General features: G+C 37.1%; 2 protein-coding genes and 1 non-coding gene across 4 annotated transcripts; 2 read left to right on the top strand and 1 right to left on the bottom strand.

Annotated features, from left to right (window-relative positions):
- The first annotated feature begins 836 nt into the window (after positions 1 to 836).
- On the top strand, positions 837 to 10,353 carry LOC132123779 (kelch-like protein 15). Of its 2 annotated transcripts, XM_059534414.1 has the most exons (5): positions 1,061 to 1,113; positions 2,318 to 2,399; positions 2,720 to 2,816; positions 3,966 to 4,677; positions 8,471 to 10,353. In XM_059534414.1, exons 3-5 carry the CDS (start codon positions 2,797 to 2,799, stop codon positions 9,578 to 9,580), a joined length of 1,842 nt encoding a protein of 613 aa, XP_059390397.1. In that variant the 5' UTR covers positions 1,061 to 1,113; positions 2,318 to 2,399; positions 2,720 to 2,796; the 3' UTR covers positions 9,581 to 10,353. The 2 variants fall into 2 exon arrangements, with proteins under 2 accessions (XP_059390395.1, XP_059390397.1); XM_059534412.1 differs by lacking the exon at positions 2,720 to 2,816 and having other exon boundaries at positions 837 to 1,113.
- Positions 10,354 to 12,333: 1,980 nt separating this feature from the next.
- On the top strand, positions 12,334 to 12,407 carry trnat-agu (transfer RNA threonine (anticodon AGU)). The gene has a single exon. It is a non-coding gene; the product is annotated as a tRNA-Thr (tRNA).
- A 1,905-nt stretch (positions 12,408 to 14,312) lies between these two features.
- Positions 14,313 to 27,563, bottom strand: LOC132123780 (T-complex protein 1 subunit epsilon). Its single transcript, XM_059534415.1, has 11 exons — positions 27,335 to 27,563; positions 26,867 to 26,927; positions 26,624 to 26,788; positions 20,295 to 20,493; positions 20,021 to 20,213; positions 19,784 to 19,933; positions 17,583 to 17,702; positions 17,161 to 17,346; positions 16,904 to 17,041; positions 16,618 to 16,798; positions 14,313 to 14,559 (listed from the first exon to the last, which is right to left on the bottom strand). The coding sequence occupies exons 1-11, from the start codon at positions 27,437 to 27,439 to the stop codon at positions 14,432 to 14,434; spliced, it is 1,626 nt and encodes a 541-aa protein (XP_059390398.1). The 5' UTR covers positions 27,440 to 27,563; the 3' UTR covers positions 14,313 to 14,431.
- Positions 27,564 to 27,632: the final 69 nt, after the last annotated feature.

The raw sequence follows: 27,632 nt of genomic DNA, 5'->3' as shown, positions 1-27,632 counted from the left end.
GAATGAGACCAGGGTCCGTCTTAGGGTTATGACGTTCCGTGATTTGTAGTTTTTATATTTACATTTTGAGCAGACGCGTTTATCCAAAGCAACTTATAAATGAATATTGTTCAACTTAATATTGAATATTGTATGAAGTGTATGAATTGTAATGTATTTTTAGCTGATTCTTGAAGATCTGTCTGTCTGTCTGTCTGTCCAAATCTTTTTTATAGTATCAGAAGTCTTATGGGCTCCCTCATATATTACTGTGTAATCAGTCTAAACATATTCTTTTGATGTTCCTATGCTGACGTAAATATTAAAGTCAACTACACATACTAAAACATTATTTAGAAACTTTAATGTGGACAGTGCAAACATACGTCTTGTTTATAGTGTTTTGCCTTTGTTTTCCTCTCTGCAGTTATTGTAATATGTATAAAACTGTACTGTGAGTGTGCACCATACAGTGTTGACCTGTTTTTGCAATTTGCAACTTAATTGCACTGGAGGGATCAATAAAAAAAATTATATAATACCATATAATATAATATAAAACAATATAATATAACATAATACTATAATATAATATAATACAATACAACACAATACAATGTAATATAATATAATATAATATAATATAATATAATATAATATAATATAATATAATATAATATAATATAATATAATAAAACAGGAGGTTCCCACGTTAATAAGGATTCATAAGGAAAGTAAAAGTTAAATCATAATATATGTCATGGTTTATGTGCTCGAAGCAGTTTTCACATTTGTGACAGTGAACTAAAACATTTTGTAACGTGTAGGTAGAGAATATTGACACACAAACTCTACATTTCCGTCCGACCGACAATGTTCGGGAAATGACGTCAGTGCAGACAATAACATGGCGTCTACGATCGCCGTGGAGGCTATAGACAAACAACATTTAGGGATTCACTCTAAATAACACAAGTTTATTGTCACCTTAAGACGTCAGTGGGCAGCATATCTCCGTCGATAATGAGATATCATATATAATTTCTCTGGAGTTTGTCTGACAGCAGCGCTCCATGTCTGAAGGACCTCGGGCTCCCTGGTCGAAGCGGGGCTGTGTGGAGGCGCATCGCAGAGGTAAAACCCAACTGGACTCGTTTCATTTCCCACTCAACCTTGTCCTGCTTAATAGCGGAGTCATTTTAACTTACCGTAGCCGACAACATCAGAATAATGGGTTGACATTCGTTGGGACGTGTCAGCGGTTACCATTTCTGTCTGTGTCTATCATATTGACCCAGTGAGCTCCCTAGGAAGACAGCATGTTTAGGCATCATATTCGCTTTAGGATTCAGTGACTGTAAATGCTGTCTATATGGACAGCTCACTAGATTTCAAGATTCCCCCGCAAGTGTTTATGTCCAGTGCTTGTAAATAGGTATTAAAGATTTAAGAAACAAAACACTAGCAACAATTAACTGCAAAATCAAAACATGTCATTAAGAAGCCCATAACACGGGCTTTTCTTGGAATCAGTCAAGCGTTGTTTTTGTGTCTCGTTCAGTGAGGGTCTGTGAAGTTTAGAGGATTTAAAACCACGCTAGAGTCTAATGTAAGGTTTAACACTGCTAAAACAAAATCCATTTGTCATTAAGTTACTGTGACAGTTAAACGTTCATTATTTACTAGAACAAACTTTTCTTACAAACTTAACGTTACTAGTCATCACAGAGAAGTTTACCACAGTGTCAGTCAAAAAATATTGTTGCGTTTATTTAATTATTAGAAATACAGTAAAATCTATAACATAAAATATCAGTTTTCTGTTTTAATATAATTTAAAACTTAATTTATTCCTGTAATGCAAAGCTAAATTTTCAGCATCATTACTTCATTCTTCAGTGTCACATGATCCTTCAGAAATCATTCTAATATGCTGATCAATCAATTAATCAATCAATACTGAAAACGTGCTTAATATATATTTGAGGAAGAAACCATGATACATAATTTTCAGGATTCTATGATGAATAAAAAGTTCTCTGACCTGTCTACTGTTTTGTGATTGTAGCTCTTATACTGTTTAGTGTACATCAAAGAATCCCTGACATATATGCATTTGCTCAGCCTCACAATAAATAAAAAAAATCTAACATTTTTATACACTATATCAGATGTTGCTTTGTTTTCTGAACGTGTAACATTTGATATGTCCCTTTTAACTCTTTAGCAGAACATTTTCAAATGTGTGTTAACAACGGGTGAATTAAATAATAATAACAACGCAGAAATGAAAGAATATCTGTCTATTTACCAGCATGTGGATGTCATCTCATTTTAGAGCAGGGCAAGTACAAGCAGAGGAAATGTGAGCGTCCCTTCAGCGCAGTGAAGCCGACAGTTGGCCAGGAAGCCTCGAAAAGGTAATATCACAAAATCTTCACCCTCTGCTTTTCTGCAAGCCACGTATCCTGTTGAGGATACAGTGTCTTTAAGTGTATTTCATCACTTTATTATATTAGAAATGATTGAACAATAAGAGGCTGTTGTTTTGCACAAATATGGTGTAGTTTTAATGTGCAAGGAGGGATATATGTTGTCAAAGTATTCTGTCAAATTTGACCACCATTTAATTGTTGCACACAGTGGGACATTGAGTTGTTGGTGCATTTTTAAGGATTTTAGTCTGTTGGTAATTCTCACGTTATTTTAATGATTGGGGCTTGTTCAATTTGTCATTTAGGTGAATATCTTCAGAATTAAATTTCCTTCGGACACAAGAGGTACTGTCCTCTGATTGGCTCGGACACCCCCCGTGACATGCCCGTGGCCAATCAGAGGTGAGTGTGCTGTGTGTGTATACGTGTGCAGTAGAAGGGGAGTGTGTGTGGGGGAGCTTCGAGATAGAGTTTAGCTTTCAGCAGCAGAAACTGAACTGCTGAGGTGTGGAAGTTCTTGAACTCCTTCCTGAGGCTTTATTAAAGTCTGGCATGTTTCTCTCACCATCTGTTATTCACTCAAATACAAATATCTCAGATGATTTGGTTGATAAAGAGCTTGAGGAGATGCTGTTTAGTTCAATGAGCATGTAATTAAAGATATGCATAATTTTATCTTGTTTTAAAGGGATCGTTTACCCAAAAATAGAAAATCCTCTCATTGTTTATGGTACATTCAAAAAATTCGGTATGATTTTTTTTTTTTTTTTTAAGAAATCTCTGATACTCACCAAAGCTTATGTGATCAAAATTACAATAAAAACAGTAATATTGTGAAATATTCAAATTTAATTGTTTTGTAAATATTTTAAAATGTAATTTATTCCTCTGATGACAAATCTGAAATTTTAGTAGCCATTACTGTAGTCTTCAGTCTCACATGATTTTTAAACTTTTTTATTAATGTTTAAAACAATTGTGCTGCTTTATATTTTTGTGGAAACGGAGATCCATTTTTCTCAGGCTTCTGTGATAAACAGAAAGTTAAAAAAGAACAGCATTTATTTGAAATAGAGATATATTGTCATATGTATAAATGTCACTTTTAATCAATTGAATGTATTTATGCAGAATAAAACAAATTTCTTGTCTTGGCATGTCTTTATCTGACTACTAATTTCCAAGTCATTCCAAACTTTTATGACTTGCTTCTTTCTGTTTTTGTCTATCAAATAATGTTAATGTTGTCCAAAACAACAGTGGACCCCACTAAATTTCATTTTATGGTCAAAAAACACTGAGAATTTTTTCAACATATTTTTGGGTGAACTGTCCCTTTAAGAGGCTTTTCCCATCCCGTTGATTGATACTGAACTCCGAGATGAGACAAATCAGTCTTATTTCTATCAAATACTTAAGGAAAAAAAGCAGTAAAACATCTGTCTCTCCATCACAGTTATGGTCTTCTCAGCCTTGCAGAGCTGACCAGCTGAATGGGATGTATCGACTCTACTTGACAAGTCATTTATTTGAGCTTCTGTGTCTCTGCAGGTGCCTAATGGCAGGGGATGTGGAGGTGTACCTTTCCCAAGTGCATGACGGCAGCGTGTCGTCAGGCTTCAGAGCCTTGTATGAGGAGCGACTGCTGCTCGATGTCACTCTACTCATCGAGGAGCACCACTTCCAAGCACACAAGGCTCTGTTAGCAACGCAAAGCGACTATTTCCGGGTCATGTTCACGGCCGATATGCGGGAACGTGACCAGGATAAGATTCACATGAAGGGGCTGACGGCAGCTGGGTTTGGTCACGTCCTTCGCTTCATGTACTACGGTTCTTTAGAGTTGAGCATGATCACGGTACAGGAGATCCTGCAGGCCGCCATGTACGTGCAACTCACCGAGGCTGTAGAGTTCTGCTGCTCGTTCCTGCTGGCCAAAATCTGCTTGGAGAACTGTGCTGAGGTCATGCGCTTACTGGAGGACTTTAGTGTCGGCGTGGAAGGCGTGCAGGAGCAGCTTGATGCGTTTCTGCTGGAGAACTTTGTGCCCTTGATGGCACGACCAGACTTCCTGTCTTATCTGAGTTTGGAGAAGTTGATGGCATATCTGGATAGTGACCAACTAAGTCGTTTTCCGGAAATTGAGCTGTACGAGGCAGTGCAGGGCTGGCTGAGACATGACCGGCGGCGCTGGAGACATACGGATGCGGTCATGCAGAACCTGCGCTTTTGCCTCATGACTCCTGCCAATATCTTTGAGAAGGTAAAAGTGCTTCCTTGTTACTTATGCGTCATTGTGTACACAGCAAAAAGGAGAAATCATTTAAAAATCTTGGATGTGCCAAGCCTTTGTATTCATGTTGATTTCATATGGTTTTGGAGAACATTTATACTATTTTCAAGAAATATAGTGGTCTAAATGTTTTTATGTGTATAAAATGTTTTTAATTGTCTTTTTCTAGGTGAAATGTATTATGTATTATATTTAAAAATGGCCATGAATTGTTAGTTCATAAATATCATTTCATGAATTATTCGTGAATTGCTGAACTAACCTTGCCTTAATATGATATGATATTTTAAGAATATTATAAAAACCCAGTCATGAGCATCTGCAGGGGTACTCTCTATGATATAATTTCTTGTTTTTCTGCATGAGGTTTTATTTGGAGAACAGAATTTTTTCTAATAAGAAGAATTTTGAAGCATTTTTGAGATATCAATAAAAGGTTATACCTAGGAATTACAAAGATTGGCATATATTACACATAAAACGTTTGTCCTTTCACCAGTACATTGTCAGTATACAATTATTATATACACTTACAAATGCAATTATCTAAACCACAAAAGATGTTATTAACCATTTCCTCCATTTGTTCTCAAAGATTTGCATAGAAAAAAGTTATTTTAAGTAGGGCAGGGTATTGTTCAAAATTTTTCCATACTGATACCTTGACTTTGATGTTCCTGAACAATACATTTTTCGATATCAATTTTAAGGAATCCATTTTAACAAGATTACGTTACACATTTTTTCCATTTTGTTTAGGTTTCTACAGGCTCAAAGACTCATCTCCTGAGCCACTGCACAAAGGAACAAAATTTAACCAACACAATAAATCAGTGCAAAGCATTAAGCAGAGCATTAACTGCTTCTAGCGTTTTCTCTTTCATGATCGCTAAAGCTTATATGCTGTTCATATTTCAACCATATTAGGTGTTCATTACTCGCCCTGTCTCTTCTGATGGCGAACGTGCATTACACTTCCAGAAAACATTTACAGGGATGAAACATGAAACTAATAAACATGTGATTATGATTTGTATGTGATTTTTAATGAGATTCTGCTTATTTTTTATAACAATACAGTGCGTTTACATGAGAAATGCTAAGCAGATGTAGCGATTATCTTAATATAAAAAGTTACAAATAACATTTTTCTGCAACATTATTTGACTTCCATTTGATAAAACCCTCATTAGATCGCAATCGGAAGTTATTACAAACAATCTGGTGGTTTAATGTGAGTTAAATCATAGTATAAGTTATATAAATTGTCTTTTGTAGCATGATGCTACAGTGTGCATGAATGATCACAGATGCTTTTTCCTTGGTGCCTCACCAGAGCTAATCACTGATTTAGGCAGATAATAGTCTCACGTAGCCAGACCTTCAGATTTACGGCTGAAGGTCTGGAATTCATGGCACCTTTCACTGGCCAGTGCCCCCCCCCCCCCATGATGCCGTTTGACTGACATGTCAAACAACCAATCACAGTTTGTTTTGTTCATCGTCAAGTTTCGAGCCGTGGAAATGTCGCCACAATAACAGACCAGTGAGTAAAACTCACACAAATATATTTTAAAGATTTTATCCCATGAACTATTTCATATACTTTTGAAAATCCAGCATTTAATTGCTCCTGATAAGCGCTCGTGTCACAGTTGTAAACAAGATGGCTTTCTTCTTTCGTGAGGGGGTTTGGCGGCACGTCATCTTTGTTTCTAGGCGGAACGTTAAAGAACGCAAAAACAAAGTCTCCCGGAAATCCTGTAGAATTCAACCAATCCGACGACGACTTCGACACTCCTGAATTGTTTCCACTTTTGTGTACCATATGCATCAGACGTTTAATGTGACATTTGAGGCTGAGACTAGGCAGATAAAGCATGCTGCATGCTTATTGGCTCACTGACTCTTGAGATTAAAGGCCCGTTCACACCAATTATGATAACTATAAAAATAACAACAAAGATATATTTCTAAAAATCGTTCTCGGTATTAAAGAATAGCAGGGTCCACACCACAACTATAATGATAAAGGCACAGAGAAACTATATTGTTGGAATAACTTTCTGAATGATTTTTTCCAGCTGATGAACGATAAAAATATTGATAGCCAATCAGTATCCATCCTGCTTTAATGAGCTGGAGAATTTAAAGTGGTAGACGAGCGTGCTCCAGAATAAACAGATGATATCTTTCACTGGTGTGGACGCTAATATCGCTATCTTTATAGTTATCGTTCTTGGTGTGAATGGGCCTTAACCCCTTAGGTATAGTGATGGGAAGTTCGATTCTTTTCCGCGAACCGGTTCTTTCGGACGGTTCGATTCAATAAACTGGTTGAAAAAAACGGTTCACCGGTTCTTTTACGTTCGACGTAATGACGTCATTGGCGATGACGTAATGGCGTCACGTCTATCAAACATTCAAATATATAAAGTCAGTAATCATAACTTTAGTCAGTTAAAAACCTCATAATCATGAAAAGTTCCACTATACATAAACCATTGCGATGTATTTGTTATTAAATGAACTTACGTTTCGCCAGATTGCCCCTTCATTCAAGCCCTCGGTTTACCCGCGCTCATAACATTAGCACAGAATCAGTTCAGAATCAAATACCAAAAGAAACAGTTCGGTTCAGACGCGCTGTGAGTTGATCGGCTTCACGCTGAATCACACATGCACAGTATCATCAGCTCCTCTGTTCTCAAAACGGACACGTCCGAAAGAAACGGTTTTGGTTCAGTATACTGATGATCCGAAAACCGATGCAACCGGTTCTTGACTCGAGAACGAAAATCACTCTAACCGGCACGTGCTGCAGTTCAGTATAATCAGCGGCTCTACTCGTGTTCATGTTCTGTTTACTACAAACTCAATTTGTGAATGTGTCATCATTAACTATAAATACAGTACACATATTTCATAAATCATCCCTTATTCCTATTAAACATAGAGTCTTTAGAGTTCTTAATTATTGTCCAACTTCCCTGAAACCCCCTCTGGTCTATACATAATCTACAATATACAGATTAGAAACTTTCATCTTAAAAAATAATAATAGTAATAAAAATGTATATAGATCTTATATCACACTTTCCGAAATACTTTACACGCATGCGCAGTAGCATCAGTTCATCGGTTCTCAAATCGGACGCGCCCGAAAGAAACTGCTCCAGCAGAGGGCGTGTTCGTTCGTCATCTGGCCCGGCTCAGTGTTCATCTTCAGTTCGGTCTTCACAGCAGTTCAGTCAGTGTACTGTTTGAGTAAATGAATTACTCAGGGATATTGGTTTATTCTGACTCAGAGGGAGTGTCAGTCACGTTAAAAAAGTTAACATCTTAAGTAATTTGTGGATTAATGCTTATTGGAGACGTGAACCGTTTAAAACGATTCAGTTCGATTTGGTGAACTGGTTCAACCGGTTCACTAAGAAGAGCCGGTTAAATTGAACGATTCGTTCACGAATCGGACATCACTACTTAGGTATCAAAATTGGTTAACAAACATCAAGACATTTTTCAACACTCGCTATCGAGGCAATTTGATCGGTGCCTAAAAAGTATCAAACTCCATATCCAGTTCTAATTTTAAGATGTAATAATGTTACAATATTACTGTTCTTACTGCATTTTTGATCAATCAAATCCAACTTTTGTGAGCATAAGAGACTCCTTTCAAAAAACTTCTTTCTAACCCCAAACATTTGAACAGTGGTGTATTTATAAAGTGACCTTTATCTGTTCCTTCCTCCTTGCACAGGTGAAGACATCAGAGTTCTACCGTTATTCCCGCCAACTGAGACTAGAAGTAGACCAGGCGCTCAGCTACTTCCATCTAGTGAATGAACAACCGCTGGCGGAAACCAAGTCCAACCGCATCAGATCTGTGAGACCCCAGACTGCTGTATTCCGTGGAATGATTGGCCACAGCATGGTCAATAGCAAGATCCTCCTCCTGCACCGGCCTAAAGTGTGGTGGGAGTTAGAAGGGCCACAGGTGCCGCTTCGCCCCGATTGCCTGGCCATCGTCAACAACTTTGCTTTCCTGTTGGGTGGTGAAGAACTAGGCCCGGATGGAGAATTCCATGCTTCTTCAAAGGTCTACCGCTACGATCCCAGACAGAACTCCTGGCTACGCATGGCCGACATGTCCGTTCCCAGATCGGAGTTTGCTGTCGGCGTCATCGGGAAGTATATTTATGCCGTCGCAGGCCGAACTCGCGATGAGACGTTCTATTCTACGGAGCGTTATGACATTGTCGAGGACAAGTGGGAGTTTGTAGACCCGTATCCTGTAAACAAGTACGGTCACGAAGGAACCGTGCTCAACGGGAAGTTGTATATCACTGGCGGCATCACCTCCTCTTCCACCTCAAAACAAGTATGCGTTTTTGACCCAGGACGCGAGGGAACGTCCGAACAACGTATGCGGCGCTCGCCTATCCTCACTAACTGCTGGGAAAACAAGTCAAAAATGAACTACGCTCGTTGCTTCCATAAGATGATCTCCCACAATGGGAAGCTGTACGTGTTCGGTGGAGTGTGTGTGATATTGCGTGCCTCTTTCGAGTCCCAGGGCTGCCCTTCGACGGAACTGTACGACCCAGAGACCGACGAGTGGACTATTTTGGCCTCTATGCCTATAGGACGCAGTGGACATGGAGTGGCAGTGTTGGACAAACAGATCATGGTGCTTGGAGGACTTTGCTACAACGGTCATTACAGCGACTCTATCCTCACATTTGACCCTGAGGAGAACAAATGGAAAGAGGACGAGTATCCAAGGATGCCTTGCAAACTGGACGGACTGCAAGTCTGTAGTTTGCACTTCCCAGAATACGTTCTGGAACACGTGAGACGCTGCAGCTGAGTATTTGTAACTTCTTTACAGTTTAGGAGACACGTTTACAGGTGTGACAAGTAATACTAATACTGTTGAAGCTTTTAAACTGTAGGCCAGTGCTTCTTTAAGAAGAAAACTCCTTTTTAGGCTTAAATTGTAGAATGAAAGTTTGTTATTTGGTCTGAAGATTGGCATAAAAACGAATACAGACAACCTTTTTGCTCATACATCTGACTCATTGCACTGTAATCATCCTGTAGAGCACATAATACTCTTCATGTTTCGCCACAATGTCCTCTCTGTGACATTCTTCTATATCCCTTCATTCTCTTCACAGGAAGTCATGTTTTATGCGTGCGTGTTTCCTTGAAAAGGAGACTAAATGAAATAGAGGAACTCATGAAAAAAGTTAAAAACGTCCCTGTCCCTTTTTTTTCATTCACATTTACTAATTTAATAATGCATTTGTGCTGATACTAGTGATGTTGTAGTGGATAATGATTGTAATCTTGACGATGATGTTGACAAGCATTGCACTCGTAAAAGGGCGTATATTACTGCTCTACAATAACACCGGTCCTCCGCTGCTGACTGCAAAGGGAGAAAAGGGGACGCCAGAGATTAGGGGACACATAGTTCCTGCTTCTCCATCCTTTATTAGTTGTGCTTATGCTTATTTTTAACTTATTTATTAAAATGGCAAAGCCTCGCTTGATCCAATCTTGATCTGATCTGTGTGTCTCTCATTTTGTTTCACCAGCAAAGGGCTAAAGCACATTTACATCTTATGTTTAATGTCTAATGAAACATGAACAGCAGTTCTATGAGTTTAGACATCCACTATGTATTTAAATTTAAAAAGTTGTAGATAAAGGGGTATTAAATCAATTTCTCACCCTTATTTTGTTCCAAGCCGGTTTGATATTTTAAATATTTTGGTTTTTGTTTGTCTGTACAATAACAGTCAATGGGGTCCAAACAAAAGTTTTGGACCCCATTGACTTTCAGTGTATGGATAACATACAAACATCATCTTTTGTGTTCAGCATATGGAATGACATGAGGGTGAGTCACTCTGAATCTTAATTTTTGGGTAAACTGTCCCTTTAAGCCAGATCTTGAAGGTGTTTGGCACTATGTCATTTCCTGTTATGGACTTCACATGTGATGCTATGTTTTCTTCAGAGTTCTGGTTTGTTTGACATTTCTCATCCAAAATTCATGTTAATTTCATGTACATATAAATGCCAAACTGGTCTGTAAGGGTCAAGTTGTAATAATCAGACACAGCAATAGATTTTAACCTCGTCTTGTTATCCTTTAGCAGAATAACAGACATTATTCCACTATTATAATAATAATCCATAGCCCTGTGTCTTGTTGTTGAGAGAAGTATAATCAGACTGCAAACTTGTTTACTAGAATCAGGTGGATCACTGGTATTTGATGACTTTGTAATTCATTTCCAGAAATAAATGTTCATACTGTCCAGCTCTCTGGGTTTCCTAATTGAATACAAGTACCTGCTGTGCTGCTGTATTTGGGTTTAGCGTATATATCAGCCACTTATCCTGTGGGTTTATCCCTGTAAGCGGATCCACCAGCAGGATGGGCGCTTTGACCTAAGCCAGCTCACAGCGGTAAAGCTGTGTGTCGCCATGTCTGACAGAAGAACATTGAGCTACAGGAATGCATTTTTCTCAATATAGCACCAAGAGTAAAAGCATGCTGATAGCAATGCCAAGGTCATAAATTCAATTCACAGGGATTGCATGAACGGATAAAATGTATACATCTGTATACAAATGTATACATTCAATGCAATGTAAGTCGTTTTGGAAAAATTGTCAGCCGAATGCGTAAAAAAAAGTATGGAAAGATGCCTTGTGGTTAAATTTTGAGTCATGGAGTCTTTTGGTACATCTGAAGTCCTATTTTGAAATGAATTATAACCACAGAATTTTTCGAGCAGATTAGATAAAAAAAACAAAAACGTAATAATAATAAACGCAATCTGACACCTAAATTTAATCGTAAATAAGTGTTTTATACCTTTATAATGTCCTTGTGAGTTTTTGTCTATTTTATCATTGCAATATGAAATTCACATCTGCCTAAAATGTACCTAATAGCAATTAATTATTATTTTCTCACAATTACAACCTGTTCTCCCAATTTTGACTTTAAATTTCACAATGTAATTTAATATCTCACTAATGCAGCTTAATGTCTTATAATTTTGACTTTATGTCTGACTTTTGTTGTAATTGTACAATTATTATTATTATTATTATTGCGCTTAGGTGGAAACAAGTTTCCATTCCCATTAAGACGTCTTAATGGGAACTAATTAACCCTGATTTATCTGTGATATATGATCTAAAGAGGGTTCAAGCTCCTCCAGTCTTCTTCTGGAGTGTCTTGGTTTTCGTGACTAGTATTTATCTGATCGGTGGTTTTAATTAAAGTGATGTTGTGCAATCAATCAACCAGAGAAGGGTAATGATAGATTAGAAATAAACGCACTCGTTGATGTTATTAGACCTATCATTCTGATCAAGTATTCGACGCGATGATAGTGAATTGATTTTCTGAAACTTTTTTTTGTTTTTCCATGATGGATTCAACACTTTAATTGAAACCTTAAATGAAGATTGAACGGTACCAACCATAACATAAATATCACAAAATATTTTCACAGTTTGCATTGATCACGAAGATAAAGGTTGTGTCAACTCCCCTGGGTATTACAGATAATGTTATAGGCGTAGTGCGCACGTGGCGCCGTGGCTTAGTTGGTTAAAGCGCCTGTCTAGTAAACAGGAGATCCTGGGTTCGAATCCCAGCGGTGCCTTTTATATGCATTTCATTAAACCTTTACTTTTACAATGCACTATTAATGATGATTACTCATTATTATTTTTATTCAAGAAAATATCTCTCAGGTTTTGTCATTTTAATTCCAGCTTATGTTAAAAGCACATCCATGGCTACAAAAAAGTTTTAAATGTACCATAAGCTTTTTAATGGCTTACCTGCAAAATTATTAAACGGCAAGAAAGGTAACATACCAAAATATTTTACCATTGTTTTGGGCAAAAGAATCTTTAATAACTTTACTATATAAATTGCAATAATGTTTAACATGTATATTACATAACATTATAATAAAAATATTATAAAATTGTTTACCCTTGTTATATAGCTGATCCTGAAAATGTAGTGTTGACTTGTATCTCTCAACAGCAATTTTAGTTTGTTTGACAGAAAATTAAGTGTCTCATAATCCGTTTTCCTCGTTTTGAAGTGGACCCAGAGTTTTCTCTGAAATCAAAATGAGGTGTGGGCACGCCCCCTAGTGGCAAACTATCGAGACGTTTATTTCGAGATTTATCATGAATGCATCAGACGCAACACATTAAATATTTGGCTTTTAGAAATTAATTTGTCAAACCACAGGACCATTTAAATAGTTTAATTAGTAAAAGTCAAGAAAAGCGGTCACAGAGCCTTCGTTATGCATGTAAACAATATATATTTCATAAATAACTGCAAACACTATGTATTATTTATTTAAATAGATATAAATCTGCACAGCACTATAAATGCATATATTTTGAACCAAAATTATGATGCTAACTCATGATGAATAGCAGCAAGCGGGTTATTGATCAGTTAAAGGTGGGCGTTGCTAAAAGGGACAGACAGTGAAATCTGCAGTCTGTGTTGTTTAGCGACATGATTTCAGATTTATTTTGATGAAGAAAAAAAGAAAAAGAAAAAAAGTTTGTTGGGTAATTCCAGTTTGCTAAACTGACCCCCCCCCACGAAATATTGTATACACGAAATGATATTACAAATGATGTAGCTACCATATTTGATAGACAAAATATCCATTAATGCATTATTAAGAGCATTGCGTTTCTTAAGAAATAAATAATACATAGGCCTACAACTGGTAAAGAGAAAAATCATCCACTTTACAAGTATCACATTTTGTTGCTTTGCAGCCTGAAGTGATGACAGATTCAGTTTTATCCAGCTGTATTTAGTCAGTGCAACTTAAAATATCCAAGTAAAGATTTAACCCCAGCCAGTCAGAAAGAAATTAAAAAACAAACAAACAAACAAACAATTGATTTGGAAAAAGGATCACCTTTTGCTTTAATTCCAGCCTTTGTTAAGTCTGTTGAGACTGGCCTCTACCATCTTTGCACATCTGGACTTTGCAGAACTGCTCAAGTTCAGTTAAATCTGACGACTGTTTGAAATAATAAGAAATAATAAATAGGAGTAAATGTATTCTGAACCCTCTGTATTAATAAATCTATTTCAAGGTCATAGATTTTGCACAGTTAATGTTTATTGTTCTCTTAACCAAGTAAACTACACTAGAGACAAGACTGAAGGAAAAGTGCAGTACTGACTTCCAAGTGAAGATCTTCCCAAATCAGACACATGGGTTCTTCCGTCACAAGAGAGAAGACATTAATCCAGATGATAAACCCAATATAGAGGAGGCTAGGACAGATCTGATCCACTGGTTGAAAAAGCACATGTAAACTGCAATGGGTTAAAATAACTGAGTTGACGGTTCTCCAGTGACAAAGTCTGACGATAAAAATCAATCAATGTGATGACATTGACTTCAAATTAATTTGAAAACTTTTGTAGTTCTGTGTATTTTTGAAAGATGGCACGTTTGAACTCGAGATTCAAACATGAAATGTAACTTTCAGGAAATGACAACTGAAACAAATCAGAATTTTTTTTTTAATGATCACTTCAGTACTACATTGAACTGTATCAAATGATAAATAACAGTACGAAGGTTTGAAGTTCTTGAGACCATTGCACTTTTCAACAGCTACACGACGCTCAGTCTTCAGGCTCGCCGGGGCCCCTGATGTCATCGATCTTCAGAATCATCTTGACTACTTGAGTGGCCAGAGAAATCTGCTGTTTCTTTCCAATGAGGGTCTCGATCACATGCTGTTGCTTCATGTCTGCAAAGATTCAAGTCAAATTTAATGGCAAATATATACTTTTCTATGAGTCATGTGTCAAGACTGAACCCATTACATGAAAATGGAACAAAAACAGATTCAATTCATCAACAGTGACAGTGAAGAATTTTACATAGGTACAAAATAATTACTTTTTCAATGAAAAATCCTTGAAAGGAGATGTATCATAGCTTCCACAAAAAATATTAAGTGGCAAAATGGTTTTAAACATCATAATGAGAACAAATGTTCCTTGAACACCAAACCAGAATATTAGAGTGAATTCTGAAGACTGGAGTAATGATGCAGGAAATGTAGGTTTGTTTGCCATTAAAGGATTTAATTACATTTGAAAATATATTCAAATAGAAAACAGTTATTTTAAATTGTAATAATTTCACAATATTTTTGACACTTTTTGAACAAATAAATGCAGCCTTGGTGAGCATTATACTTTTAACCCCATGTTGCTCCAGAGGCGTGTGAGCTCTGACATATATAGCAATTGTAAGTCGCTTTGGATAAAAGCGTCAGCTAAATGTAATGTATTAAAAACATTTTGTACTGTGCAAGAACCTCATCACACTGAGGTGCAGTGTACCAACCAGCATTGAGCAAAACTTGCAAGAGTTTTTGAAAGATTTCTCTTGAATTAGCTCTGTTTGCAACCATGATCACAGGGTTAAGGGAGCTCAAGTGCCGCACAGCTGGGTACATTAGGGGACCTCTCTCCATTATTTTCTTGCAAGTCATGGAAAGGAAGGAGACACATTCTTTTTTGAACAGCTGAATTTTTTACAGGATGTTCCTTGTGTTAATGTTCCTTATTTAATAAAGCCACTAGTAATAATCTAGTGTTTTAATAAAATATCAACGAACAGTATATCACAATTGTATAAATAATGCAACAAATTTAATGTTTTAAAATAAATACAATTTAGAATAGAAAGGAAAGGTAAGATGCTTTAAAAATTAAATTATTACCACCAGCAGATGGCAGCAAATAACAGTCTTAATGAGTGAATCATTGGAGTCACTCTATCAAACGATTCATTCAAAACGCTTATTTAGGAATGAAGAAAATGACGGTCTTCATGAATGGGTCATGAAACGTTTCTCAAAGATTCAGTCAGCAAAGAAACGTCGCTGTACTGTTTGTTGCTAAGAGAAACGTCTGTTTGGAACTACTAGGTTGGTGAAACAGAGCAAACAGACAATAGTACAATAGCAAACGTGCCTTTATATATACGTTTATATAAGTACTATTATATACTACCGGCCTCCGCCTCATGTTCACAAGTCTGTGCTGCACTATGAACATGCAATTATCGCTGTGCATCACGTCAGCATTTCATTTTCACTTCCTATATCGTTCATAAAACAGGTTTGGGAAATTTGGGTCTGATTTGTCATGGGGATGCAAGACGTTCCAACGATTCTAAATAAAATAGACTTAACAAATCGATAACCTTTTCTCAGGCAAATGCCGTCACTCATTCTGTAATTCGCCGTGCAGACCCCTGGCACATGCGTATCAAAATAATTACTTTACAATAATAATAACATGTAATTAAATATTACCTCCATACCAGTGAAAATTTGCTGCAAACATTCGAGCACTTAATTTCTAGCACCTGAAAACCGGCAACACGAGACAGCGTCATGCGTCACAGGGAGCTTAAACAGCGTGAGCTCACGTGTCAAAACTCAGCATCCCTGAACAGAGCGCTTTCTGTTACATTAATTGTTTCAACCAGTTGTCGGCCAATTCTTTAATGATCAAGAAAATTTACAAATAATAATTTTTCAGGACAACAAGATTTTTTCCAGGACAATCTATGTTTTCTCTCATTTTCCATGTGTTTTCCAGGACTGGAAAATTGGTTATTAATATTCCAGGATTTCCAGGTTTTCCAGGACGCGTGGGAACCCTGTATATATATCCCCACATTCCACAAGTACTAAAAATATGATTCTTTACTTGCTGTATTTCATAAAAAGTATTTTCATCTTTATTTACAATTTCATATCAATAATGTATAATAAAGAAGTTCATACCATTTGTTGATAAATGTAGGCAGTCAATTCCAAGTGCAGGGTTGTTTTCCTTGACTTGTTGGGCTCTGACCTCTGCCATTGTTTGAATGGGGTTCATACCGCTGTTCTCGGCCAGTGCCATAGGAATGACCTCCAGAGCATCAGCGAACGCTCTCATGGCATACTGTTCCAGAGAGGGGCACTGGAATAGAAGCAGAATGTTTTAAACACAGGCTTAACAAAAAAACCGCTTGCACCTCAGGGACTGAAAGTGTATAGGGTGCATATGACTCCAAAAGTAGCGTACCTTATCAGCTGCCTGGTTGACTGCAAGAGCGCAGGAGATCTCTGAGGCACCGCCACCATACACAATGCGGTTATCCCTCACGAGGTTACGGATGACGCACACAGCGTCATGGAGAGCTCTCTTAGCCTCTTCAATAATCTAAATGATTCAGATGAATAGGCGAAGGAGATGACAAAATTGCAACAGCGATACAAAAACAGATTTAATATCTTGACGGGGGAAAAAAACATCCCAACTTAGCACTTAATACTCTTTACCATTTTGTTCCCGCCACGGATGAAGATCGTCACAGCTCTGGAGTTCTTGCATTCCTCAATAACCAGCATTCTGTCTTTAGTGGTCCCGAAGCAGATTTCCTTCACCAGCCCAGCACTGCCCAACTTCTCTGGGGTCAGCTCACTGAATCGGGGTACGATACGTCCTCCAGTAGCAATGGCTATGAGCTGAAAAAAATTAAATCTCAATCTTTGCATAAAATCACAGTTTGTTCAGTTTCCCAACAAAGAAAAAAAAAGGTTATCAGTTTCTATAAAATGCAGCACAAGTTATTTCCACGCTGATAATAAGAAATGTTTCTTGAGCAGCAACGCAGCATTTTAGAATGATTTCTGAAAACTGGAGTAATGATGCTGAAAATTGATCTTGACCCCAAACTTTTGGCCATATGGTTTTTACAAACCTCAATCTCAGGTCCACCGACCCAGCGGACTGCAGGAAGCTCATTCTGCAGAAGTAAGTGATTGGCTTCATCATCAAATCCCCACTGGCAGATGGCAAGATTAGCCCCATTCTCCTTCACCTTTAGAGAAGTAAAAAAAAAAATGAAATGAAATGCATTTAATTATATGGTCAGTGATAAAGTCAATTTTTTTTAAGGATGTTGTACTAAATGTAAAAAAATCTTAAACGAACACCAAAACTAATTAGATGTCTTAGAAGCATTAAAATACCAATGTAATTTAAAACTCAACTTCTATTAGAGGCTTCCAGTTTTATATAGTTTTTCTGAATAATTCCCTACTATATTACAGCTTTACAAAAATACCAGGAAATAAAAATCATAAATACATACACTACGTATTAATATACAAAAGTTAAATTACTTTATACATATTAAATACAAAAAGAATTCATTAAAACAATTTGTGGTCGACCGATATATTGGCAAGGCGATATTTTTCAAATATCAGCATCGGCCGCCAAGATTTTCTGTTTGGCCGATGCATTTGAGGTGGGACTTTAATTTTGACTGCGCTAAGAGCGGCAGCGCCTGACCACACAGTGCTCACATTGTCCCTCTTGTTCGCAGTCACAGTTAACAGTTCAGTCTTATAATCAGGCAGAATGTTTAAAGGAATTAAAATGTATACAACAGAATGGCAAACATTATAATATATATTTTTTTATTGCCGTCGAATCTGTATCCTTTCATGTTCTCTGTGTGACGCCTGTATCACACATACTCCGTCTGCAGTGCGTATGCGTTGCGTTTTTTTTTTTTTTTTTTACGCACACGTTAACGAATTCCAGCGTTCACACTGCACCGCGGTTGCGGTCCGTCAATGCGCTCAAGGAGCGGTGCGTCTGCAGCAGTGCAGCGATCGCTTACGTACCGAGTCTATTTTTGCTGTGCTGCAGGTGCTGAATTTAAGTGACAGCGCATTGTTCGCGGGAAAAATTAACATGGATTGACACGGAAATGCAGTCATTTCACAATACATGTATACTAATTAAAGCCTACTGTGTTTCACACTCAACACATGGGTTTTTGGCTAGGTTTAAAACAAGAAAAAGAGCACCTTTAGACAAACAAGGCAACATGATATATGCACTTCTATGGAAGCAGAAAAACAAAGTTCATTAAGACCCGTGGGATTGCTTGTGATAAAGATTTAAATGCAAAAGGCACGAGAGTCGACTGTTTCTGTCAGTGGTGTTTTAATTTTAAATATTTGTGATATCCTAACAAGAAAAGTAGGCTAATTGTTGAGTTTAAATGATTTGCTGCTTGCTTAAGCAGCTTATTATACAAACCTAGAAGTCAAATGCGTGAATAATGTTGTTTATATTTATTGAGTTTAAACTAATGTCTATGATTATGAGAGATTGTTACCGTTCTGTGATAAGAGTCACAATGCTGAAAAAGATTATTATTATTATTACATGATTTGAAATAAAAATAATGAACAAATGTTGTGTTTGTGGACTAAACAGCCGTGGATCAGTAGCGGACTGCAAACACGTCCTGTGTGAAAGCACAATGAGTTCACGCTGCTTCTGTATCACATATGTAACGCATACGGACTGCATACGCACTGCAGACGGAGTATGTGTGAAACAGGCTTGATGGTCAGTTCATGTGAACTGAATGCTGACAGGAGAAGAGTTCAGCTTTACTGAAGACGTGCAATCGTAAATTTGTGATTTCAAATTCTGCTGTGCGTTATGTATTTGTCCACTGTCATATTCATGACATTTTCACTGTGTGTTGTATGTAAAATGAGTTTTACCTTGGCTTTATTTGAAAAAAAAATATGATTCTCAATGCACAAACTTCCCAGAATACCGAGTTGGTTACAGTTTACTTTCTTTTTAATTATAATTTTATTAAATATTTAATTATTTATGAAAAATACATTGTCATCTAAAGTAGAAGTATGTTTATTTTGCACATTTTTTTTTAAAATCCATTTTGTAAATCATTTCAAATTTCTTGAATATTAATAAAAATAAATAAAATTATTTCTGCTTTTTAATCGGCCACCCTGCTTTCCAAGATATCGGCATCAGCTGTCAAAAAATACATATCGGTCAACCACTAAAAACAATGCCTTAATTACCTTAGGTAAGTGTGCAAACGGAAGCATAGAATATACAAACCTGACGAATCATTTCCTCAAACTTTTCCTTCTCATACTTCTGCAGAGCTTTGTAGTCCTCAACTGAGGTCACGTCAAGCTTATGCTTGGTTTTGGGCTTGGGGGGCTCAAATGGGCAGGTGAGAATGGCGATTTTTGTGTCTTTCAGTACCTGCATTTAAAACATGCTTATTAACAAAGACTTTTCATATGACAAACATGCCGTGCATGTGCAACCAGGAATGAATATTAACAGTACCTTGGGCATCTGAGGGTGACTGAACTCTTTGTCCACAATGACACCTTTGATGAGCTGAGTGTCCTCTAGTTTACCACCAACTTTTCCTTCAACTTTGATAAGCTCAAAGTCGACATCCTTCCTCTCCATGTCAGCCACGGTAAGGATGGCATTGACAGCGATCTCTGCCATCTGTCTGTGGCAGCGGTTGATTCTACAAAAAATAATAATTGATTTTTCATATAATATTCTCATGAACTGTTCATTTAAAAAGACTGGTAAGACAGACACTCACACTTTGGATCCTAGCGTGGTCATGGCTGTCTGAATAAGAGGCTCTGTGTTGTTGGGATCCACTGGGAAACTATCACCAATTTTGTCGAGTTGCTCAATGGCGATCTTTGCGGCCTGGTCATAACCATCTGTGATCCTGATGGGGTGAATGCCTCTGTCTAACAGCTGCTCGGCCTGCTCTAGAAGAGCTCCAGCCAAAACTACAGGGACAAACAGCCACATTAGACCACAAAAAAGCTTTTTAAAAACACTAATATGAGGCATATATTACAGTTAAAAGATGTAATCTACTGTAGCTTACAGCTAGGTGAACATGGAATAAATGTAGTGAAAAATACACTGCATTTCAAAAGTTTTGGGTCAGTCAGAATTTTTTTCAATATTTTTTGAAAGTCTCATTCTCACAAAGGCTGAATTTATTTAATGTAAAATACAGTAAAAAAAAAAAAAAGTACAATAACATTGAGAAATCATCATTAAAATTTAAAAGAACTGTTTTCAATTATAATATTTTAAAGTGTAATTTAATCACTGTGATGTCAAAGCTGTATTTTCGACAGCCATTACTCCTAGTCTCAGGTGTCCATGATTCTTCAGAAATCATTATAATATGCTGATCAAAATGTATTTTTTTTTTCAATAAATGTTATTAGAATATTATTATAAATAGTTGTTAGTTAATATGCTGCTTTAGTGTGGTCACAAATTTAATTTGTCTTTTAATTAATGAAATTTAAAACATTAATTTTTTTGGTAAATAAAGGGGATTTGCTATTAAAATTAAAACATGGAAGAAATATTGTGTGATTTATTTCTTTAAAAAATAAATTTTTATTAATTTTTTCAACAGTAGTAGCAGTATCACGTACATTTTACTTAATAATAGTAATATTTCTAGCATTTCTAGCTACTACCATACTAACAATATACAATGCACTATGGATTGATGAGCTGCTGGGTTTCTCTAATACATTAGAAGCTGTTGCCCCCATCAAATTGAAAAAGGTTAGAGAAAAACGTACCGTGCCATGGTACAACAGTAATACTCACTCTCTCAAGAAAGTAACTCGTAGTCTTGAACGCAAATGGAGAAAAACTAACTTGGAAGTTTTTAGAATTGCATGGAAAAACAGTATGTCCAGCTATAGACAGGCTCTAAAAACTGCTAGGGCAGAGCATATACACAAACTCATTGAAAATAACCAAAACAATTCAAGGTTTTTATTTAGCACAGTGGCTAAGTTAACAAATTACCAGACGCCACCTGATTCAAATATTCCACCAACGTTAAATAGTAATGACTTTATGAATTTCTTCACTGATAAAATAGATAACATTAGAAATACAATAGCGAATATAGATTCTACAGCGTCTAACACTTCAGTTTCACCCATCTCACCCAAAGATAAACTGCAGTGCTTTACAACTATAGGACAGGAAGAGCTAAATAAACTTATCACTGTATCTAAACCAACAACATGTTTATTAGATCCTGTACCCACTAAATTACTAAAAGAGCTGTTACCTGTAGCCGAAGAACCGCTTCTCAATATCATTAACTCGTCGTTTTCTTTAGGTCACGTCCCAAAACCATTCAAGCTGGCGGTTATCAAGCCTCTTATTAAGAAACCAAAACTAGATCCTAATGTACTGACAAATTATAGGCCTATTTCAAATCTTCCATTTATGTCTAAAATGTTAGAAAATGTTGTCTCTGCTCAATTGAGCACCTTCCTGCATAAAAATGATCTGTATGAAGAATTTCAGTCGGGTTTTAGGCCCCACCATAGCACAGAAACTGCACTTGTTAAAATTACAAATGACCTGCCCCTTGCGTCAGATCAAGGCTGCATCTCATTTCTAGTTTTACTTGATCTGAGTGCTGCGTTCGACACCATAGATCATGACATACTCATAGATCGATTACAAAACTATACAGGTATTCAAGGGCAGGCTCTAAGATGGTTTAGATCCTACCTGTCCGATCGCTACCATTTTGTTTACTTAAATGGGGTGTCATCTCATTTATCATCAGTAAAATATGGAGTGCCACAAGGATCCGTCCTAGGTCCCCTTCTATTTTCAATATACATGTTGCCCCTTGGTAATATTATTAGAAAATACGGAATTAGCTTCCACTGTTATGCTGATGATACTCAGCTATATATCTCAACGAGACCAGATGAAACTTCCCAATTATCTTAGCTAACAGAGTGTGTTAAAAATGTAAAAGATTGGATGACAAATAATTTTCTCCAATTAAATTCGGATAAGACAGAGATATTAATTATTGGACCAAAAAACACTACACAGAATCTTGTAGATTACAATCTGCAACTAGACGGATGTACTGTTACTTCCTCTACAGTCAGAAATCTGGGTGTTATATTGGACAGCAATTTGTCTTTTGAAAATCATATTTCCAATGTTACAAAAACTGCATTCTTCCATCTTAGAAACATTGCCAAGCTACGAAAAATGTTATCTGTTTCTGATGCAGAAAAGCTAGTTCATGCATTCATGACCTCTAGACTGGACTATTGTAATGCACTTCTAGGTGGTTGTCCTGCATCTTCAATAAACATATTACCCCAATTTTACAGTCTCTGCACTGGCTACCTATTAAGTTCCGTATCAGTTACAAATTATCATTACTTACCTATAAGGCCCTAAATGGTTTAGCTCCTGCGTACCTAACTAGCCTTCTACCACGCTACAACCCATCACGCACCCTAAGGTAACAAAACGCTGGACTTTTGGTAGTTCCTAGGATAGCAAAGTCCACTAAAGGAGGTAGAGCTTTCTTACATTTGGCTCCCAAACTCTGGAATAGCCTTCCTGATAATGTTCGGGGTTCAGACACACTCTCTCTGTTTAAATCTAGATTAAAAACACATCTCATTCGCCAAGCATACGAAAAATGTATCTTTTAAATTGTGAGTGTAGTTGCATCTGATCAAATGTGCATTTTTATTCTTTAGCTTGGGTTAAACTAATTTTACTTTGTTGGAACATCAGCTATGCTAATGATGTCTCTATTTTGTTTCTATGTTTTGCCACGGGATTTACATCAGAACTACAGAACTAACAATTATTGCTACATGTGTGACTGCATCATATAATAACTATTAATTAATAATATTGATAGTTCATCGTCTAGCTGACTACGTCTTGTATTATTATTATTTATTTTTTTCTAAAATCCTGTCAAACGTGCACAAACTACTAGCTACTACTAAATATTGTAGAAACAATTTTCTGTAAAGTTGCTTTGTAACGATTTGTATTGTAAAAAGCGCTATACAAATAAACTTAAATTGAATTGAATTTAATATTAATCACGTTGTCTCCGTTTGGTCGAACTGATTTGCTGAAATCAAAACAGGGATGGTAATAGATGACCACCAGCCAATGAAATTGCCATTTGCGCATTAGTCAGGTGCGACTTATTGATCAAAATTAATTTGACATGAACCAAGAGAAAACATTACCGTCTACAGTCGCGAGAGGGCGCTCTATTGCCCCGTTTCCACCGCAGGAACTTTACCCAGGAACTAGGGACTTTGGCCTGGTACTCTGTGTGTTTCCACCGCAGGAACCAGGAACTAAATAAAGTTCCAGGTAAAAAAATGCCCCTCAGAAAGTCCCTGCTGGCGAGGTGGTACTTTTTCAAAGTTCCTGAACTTTCGGGGGCGGGACTTGGCCGCTAAACATCCTGATTGGTTGAGTTCACGCAGCATTGGTTGAGTTCAACCACCATTTATTCGGATCAACATTTTAAAATATTACTGTTATTGTGTCATGAAATGTAATTTTAAAAGTATTTCTGGCGAGAATGTAGTTGTTTAAAACTCAAATCTGTGGTTTATTTATAATGACAGCGCCTATTTAAAAATGTGTTTCGCCGATCTCAGAGACGGTCAGCTCCACGCGATCATCTATCCGCCGAGAAGCAGCCTCAACTCGGCTAGACCTTCTGATATGTGCCGCTGGCTCTGATGTCTCTTTAGTGGTTAAACATAAAATATAATTTGTTTTTGGTAAATCTAACAGGTTTTCTTTGGTCTGTATTCAATTTATCTATATGTTAAAATGAAAATAAAAAAGGCAAATCTATATAATAATTCATTTCATTGTAATGGCTGTATATCCCTGAACTAAGTACATTTATGCAGCTGTTATTATGTTTAAATGAAAACGAAAGGAGGCAGTGGTATTTTATATCCTATTTCGTTTTATTGTTAATATACTGAGAGGAAAATTGCAGTAGCCAAAGCGAGTTGAGTTCACGCAGCATTGATTGAGTTCAACCACCATTTATTCGGATCATGTTCAAAATATTACTGTTTTATTGTGTCATGAAATGTAATTTTAAAAGTATTTCAGGCGAGAATGTAGTTGTTTAAAACTCAAATCTGTGGTTTATTTATAAAGACAGCGCCTATTAAAAAATGTGTTTCGCCGATCTCAGAGACGGTGAACTCCACGCGATCAGCGGGAGATCAGTCCTCATGTATCCGCCGAGAAGCAGCCTCAACTCGGCTAGACCTTCTGATGTGTGCCGCTGGCTCTGATGTCTCTTTAGTGGTTAAACATAAAATATAATTCGTTTCGGGTAAATCTAACAGGTTATCTTTGGTCTGTATTCAATTTATCTATATGTTAAAATGAAAATAAAAAAAATCTATATAATATTTCGTTTTATTGTAATGGCTGTATATCCCTGAACTAAGTACATTTCTGCAGCTGTTATTATGCTTAAATGAAAACGAAAGGAGGCAGTGGTATTTGATATCCTATTTCGTTTTATTGTAAATATACAGAGAGGAAAATAGTAGCCATGGTCAGCTGACTGAAGTTATCAAGTATATGCTGCTGTTTGCAGATTTACTGGACTTGCGTCGTCGCGGACATCACACTCCCGAGTCGAATGCACAAAATCCGTTCTACCGAGGATGCACGTCCAAAATCAGCGTACTTTGTATTGAGAAACGCGCGCAGGCCTACGTCACCAGTCTATTTGCCTAATCTTCCCGGTACTTTACACCGCGGTGGAAACGCAGAAAGCAACAGGTCTGGGGGGAAAAAAGTTCCTGGGAAAAAAAGTTCCTGGTACAACTGTTCCGGGTAATTTCGGTGGAAACGCGGCATATGCTGCTCAGTGCTCCTGTAGCCTACCCCTGAAAACAAAGAGCGCCCGATGCGGCTGTAGACGGTAATGTTTTCTCTTGGGTTCATGGTTCTAATAATAATGAATGCGAATTATAGACCAGTGCGACTTATATATGTTTTTTTTTCCTCGTCATGACGTATTTTTGGACTGGTGCGACTTATAGTCCGAAAAATACGGTATTTATGTCCTCATTGAGACGGCAGATGCTGAAATTACTGCAAGTACACATATGCTAACTTTGACAAATTCCGTGACTGTCCATATTAAAGGGATAGTTCACACAAATATTAAAATTCTGTCATTAATGACTCACACTCATGTCGTTCCAAACCCGTCTTCGGAACACAGTTTAAGATATTTTAGATTTAGTCAGAGAGCTTTCGGTCCTTCCATTGAAAATGTGTGTACAGTATACTGTCCATGTCCAGAAAGGTAATAAAAACATCATCAAAGTAGCCCATGTGACATCAGAGGGTCAGTTAGAATATTTTGAAGCATCGAAAATACATTTTGGTCCAAAAATAGCAAAAACTACGACTTTATTCAGCATTGTCTTCTCTTCCGGGTCTGTTGTGAGCGTGTTTCATTAAAAAAAGTACATTTCATTTTCATGACTGGATTTTGATATTCCGTCCGCGTTTTCTGCTTCGCGGAAATCATAGCGCTGTATGTGTCAAGAACCGGGTTGACCGGGTTTTTAAAGAAACCTGGTACTGTGACATTTTAATTTTTTAGTACCGACTTGGTCCCGAAGTATCAGGTCTTTTGATGCTGCTTAATATTTTGGTGGATTTTTTAAATGATCTCTTTGATGAACAGAAAACTTCAAAGATCAGACTTTATTAGAAATCTCTAATGCTACCTTTTATCAATTTAATGCATCCTTACTAAATAAATGTAATAATTTCTGGAGTATATATGGAGACATTTTACTTAATTTTTTTTTTATATATATATTTTTTTGTCATTTTAGCCAAACCCTGCATAATTTTGACCCTGATACAAATGACTGACATCTGAATGCATTATAAAAAAAAACAGAAAATGTAATAAATAAACACACAGGGGGAATATGTAGAGTTTTATCAATGCAACTCTGCATCCCATGTGCAATCAGCAGGTTATTATGTTTAGTAAGAAGAGGAGAGAGAACTCACCAACAACACCAGTCGTTCCATCTCCAATTTCATCATCCTGAGACTTGGAGAGTTCTACCATGAGTCTGGCAATCTGATGGTCCACATCCATCATGCTGAGGATCGTTGCACCATCATTAGTCACAGTCACCTCACCATCCTTATCGACCATCATCTTGTCAAGACCTGTAAACAACAATCATTTGCTTTAGGAACACAGCAAGGAACGGACTAGCAAGGCTCCAAGCACAACTGAGCACTCACCATTTGGCCCAAGTGATGTTCTCAGGGTGTTCGCAACTGCTTTAGCTGCCATGATGTGAGACTGAAATGTGCAGGTTTCACATTAAAATATGCGTGTCACAAACAACAAACTTCTTGACAGTTTTCTTGACAACCTATCAGACGTTAATTAGTAAAAAAATAAAGTCAAGGTACAGTGACAGCTCTCTTATGAATAAAAAATAAATAAAAATTTCGTGTGTATCTGACTGCGCATCATGACTCAACAGCGCTAGAGGAAGCACATGGACCATCCGCTGCTTGACATGAAGTGAATCATTGATTACGTTAGACAATTAAAATAGGACGTTCTTTTCATATTAGACTGCAGAAGCATATTGTAATAAATACGTACTTAAAACATGAAACAGACTGCTGTTCTGGATTACAAATATGATTTAATGCACAGTCAAAAGCTCAGAGAGCGCATTAGCCCGTTAGCTTTTGTACCTTCAGCGCTTCCAGGCCAGTCAAGCGAGATTTCTTGTCCTGGTCTTTTATGATGATAAAAGGCCTTCCATATTCATCGAAGGCGAGAGTCCCGAGTGAAGACATTTTTAATCTCCACCCCAGTGAAATGCACAACTACGTAAAATTATTTTATACTCGAGATTTTAATCCTCTAGCTGTGCACCTCGCCGCGCGGATCTAACGGCTAGTTCTGGAAGAATCTCGGGGCGGAGCGAACCAAGTAGAGTATGTTTTAACACCAACGGCATTTTCGGGTAAATTAAATACACGTTGAATG

The sequence above is a fragment of the Carassius carassius genome, chromosome 42 (assembly GCF_963082965.1).
Source record: "Carassius carassius chromosome 42, fCarCar2.1, whole genome shotgun sequence".
Lineage (NCBI taxonomy): Eukaryota > Metazoa > Chordata > Actinopteri > Cypriniformes > Cyprinidae > Carassius > Carassius carassius.
This window is presented reverse-complemented; position numbering and strand designations above follow the sequence as displayed.

Coding starts and splice junctions, on each gene's coding strand:
- LOC132123779 (XM_059534412.1), top strand. CDS start 1,053: ATGTCTGAAGGACCTCGGGCTCCCTGGTCGAAGCGGGGCTGTGTGGAG. Junction 2,400..3,965: donor GGCCAGGAAGCCTCGAAAAG/GTAATATCACAA, acceptor GTGTCTCTGCAG/GTGCCTAATGGCAGGGGATG. Junction 4,678..8,470: donor CTGCCAATATCTTTGAGAAG/GTAAAAGTGCTT, acceptor CTCCTTGCACAG/GTGAAGACATCAGAGTTCTA.
- LOC132123780 (XM_059534415.1), bottom strand. CDS start 27,439: ATGTCTTCACTCGGGACTCTCGCCTTCGATGAATATGGAAGGCCTTTT. Junction 26,789..26,866: donor AACATCACTTGGGCCAAATG/GTGAGTGCTCAG, acceptor TGTTGTTTACAG/GTCTTGACAAGATGATGGTC. Junction 19,934..20,020: donor GTCACCCTCAGATGCCCAAG/GTACTGTTAATA, acceptor TTTTAAATGCAG/GTACTGAAAGACACAAAAAT.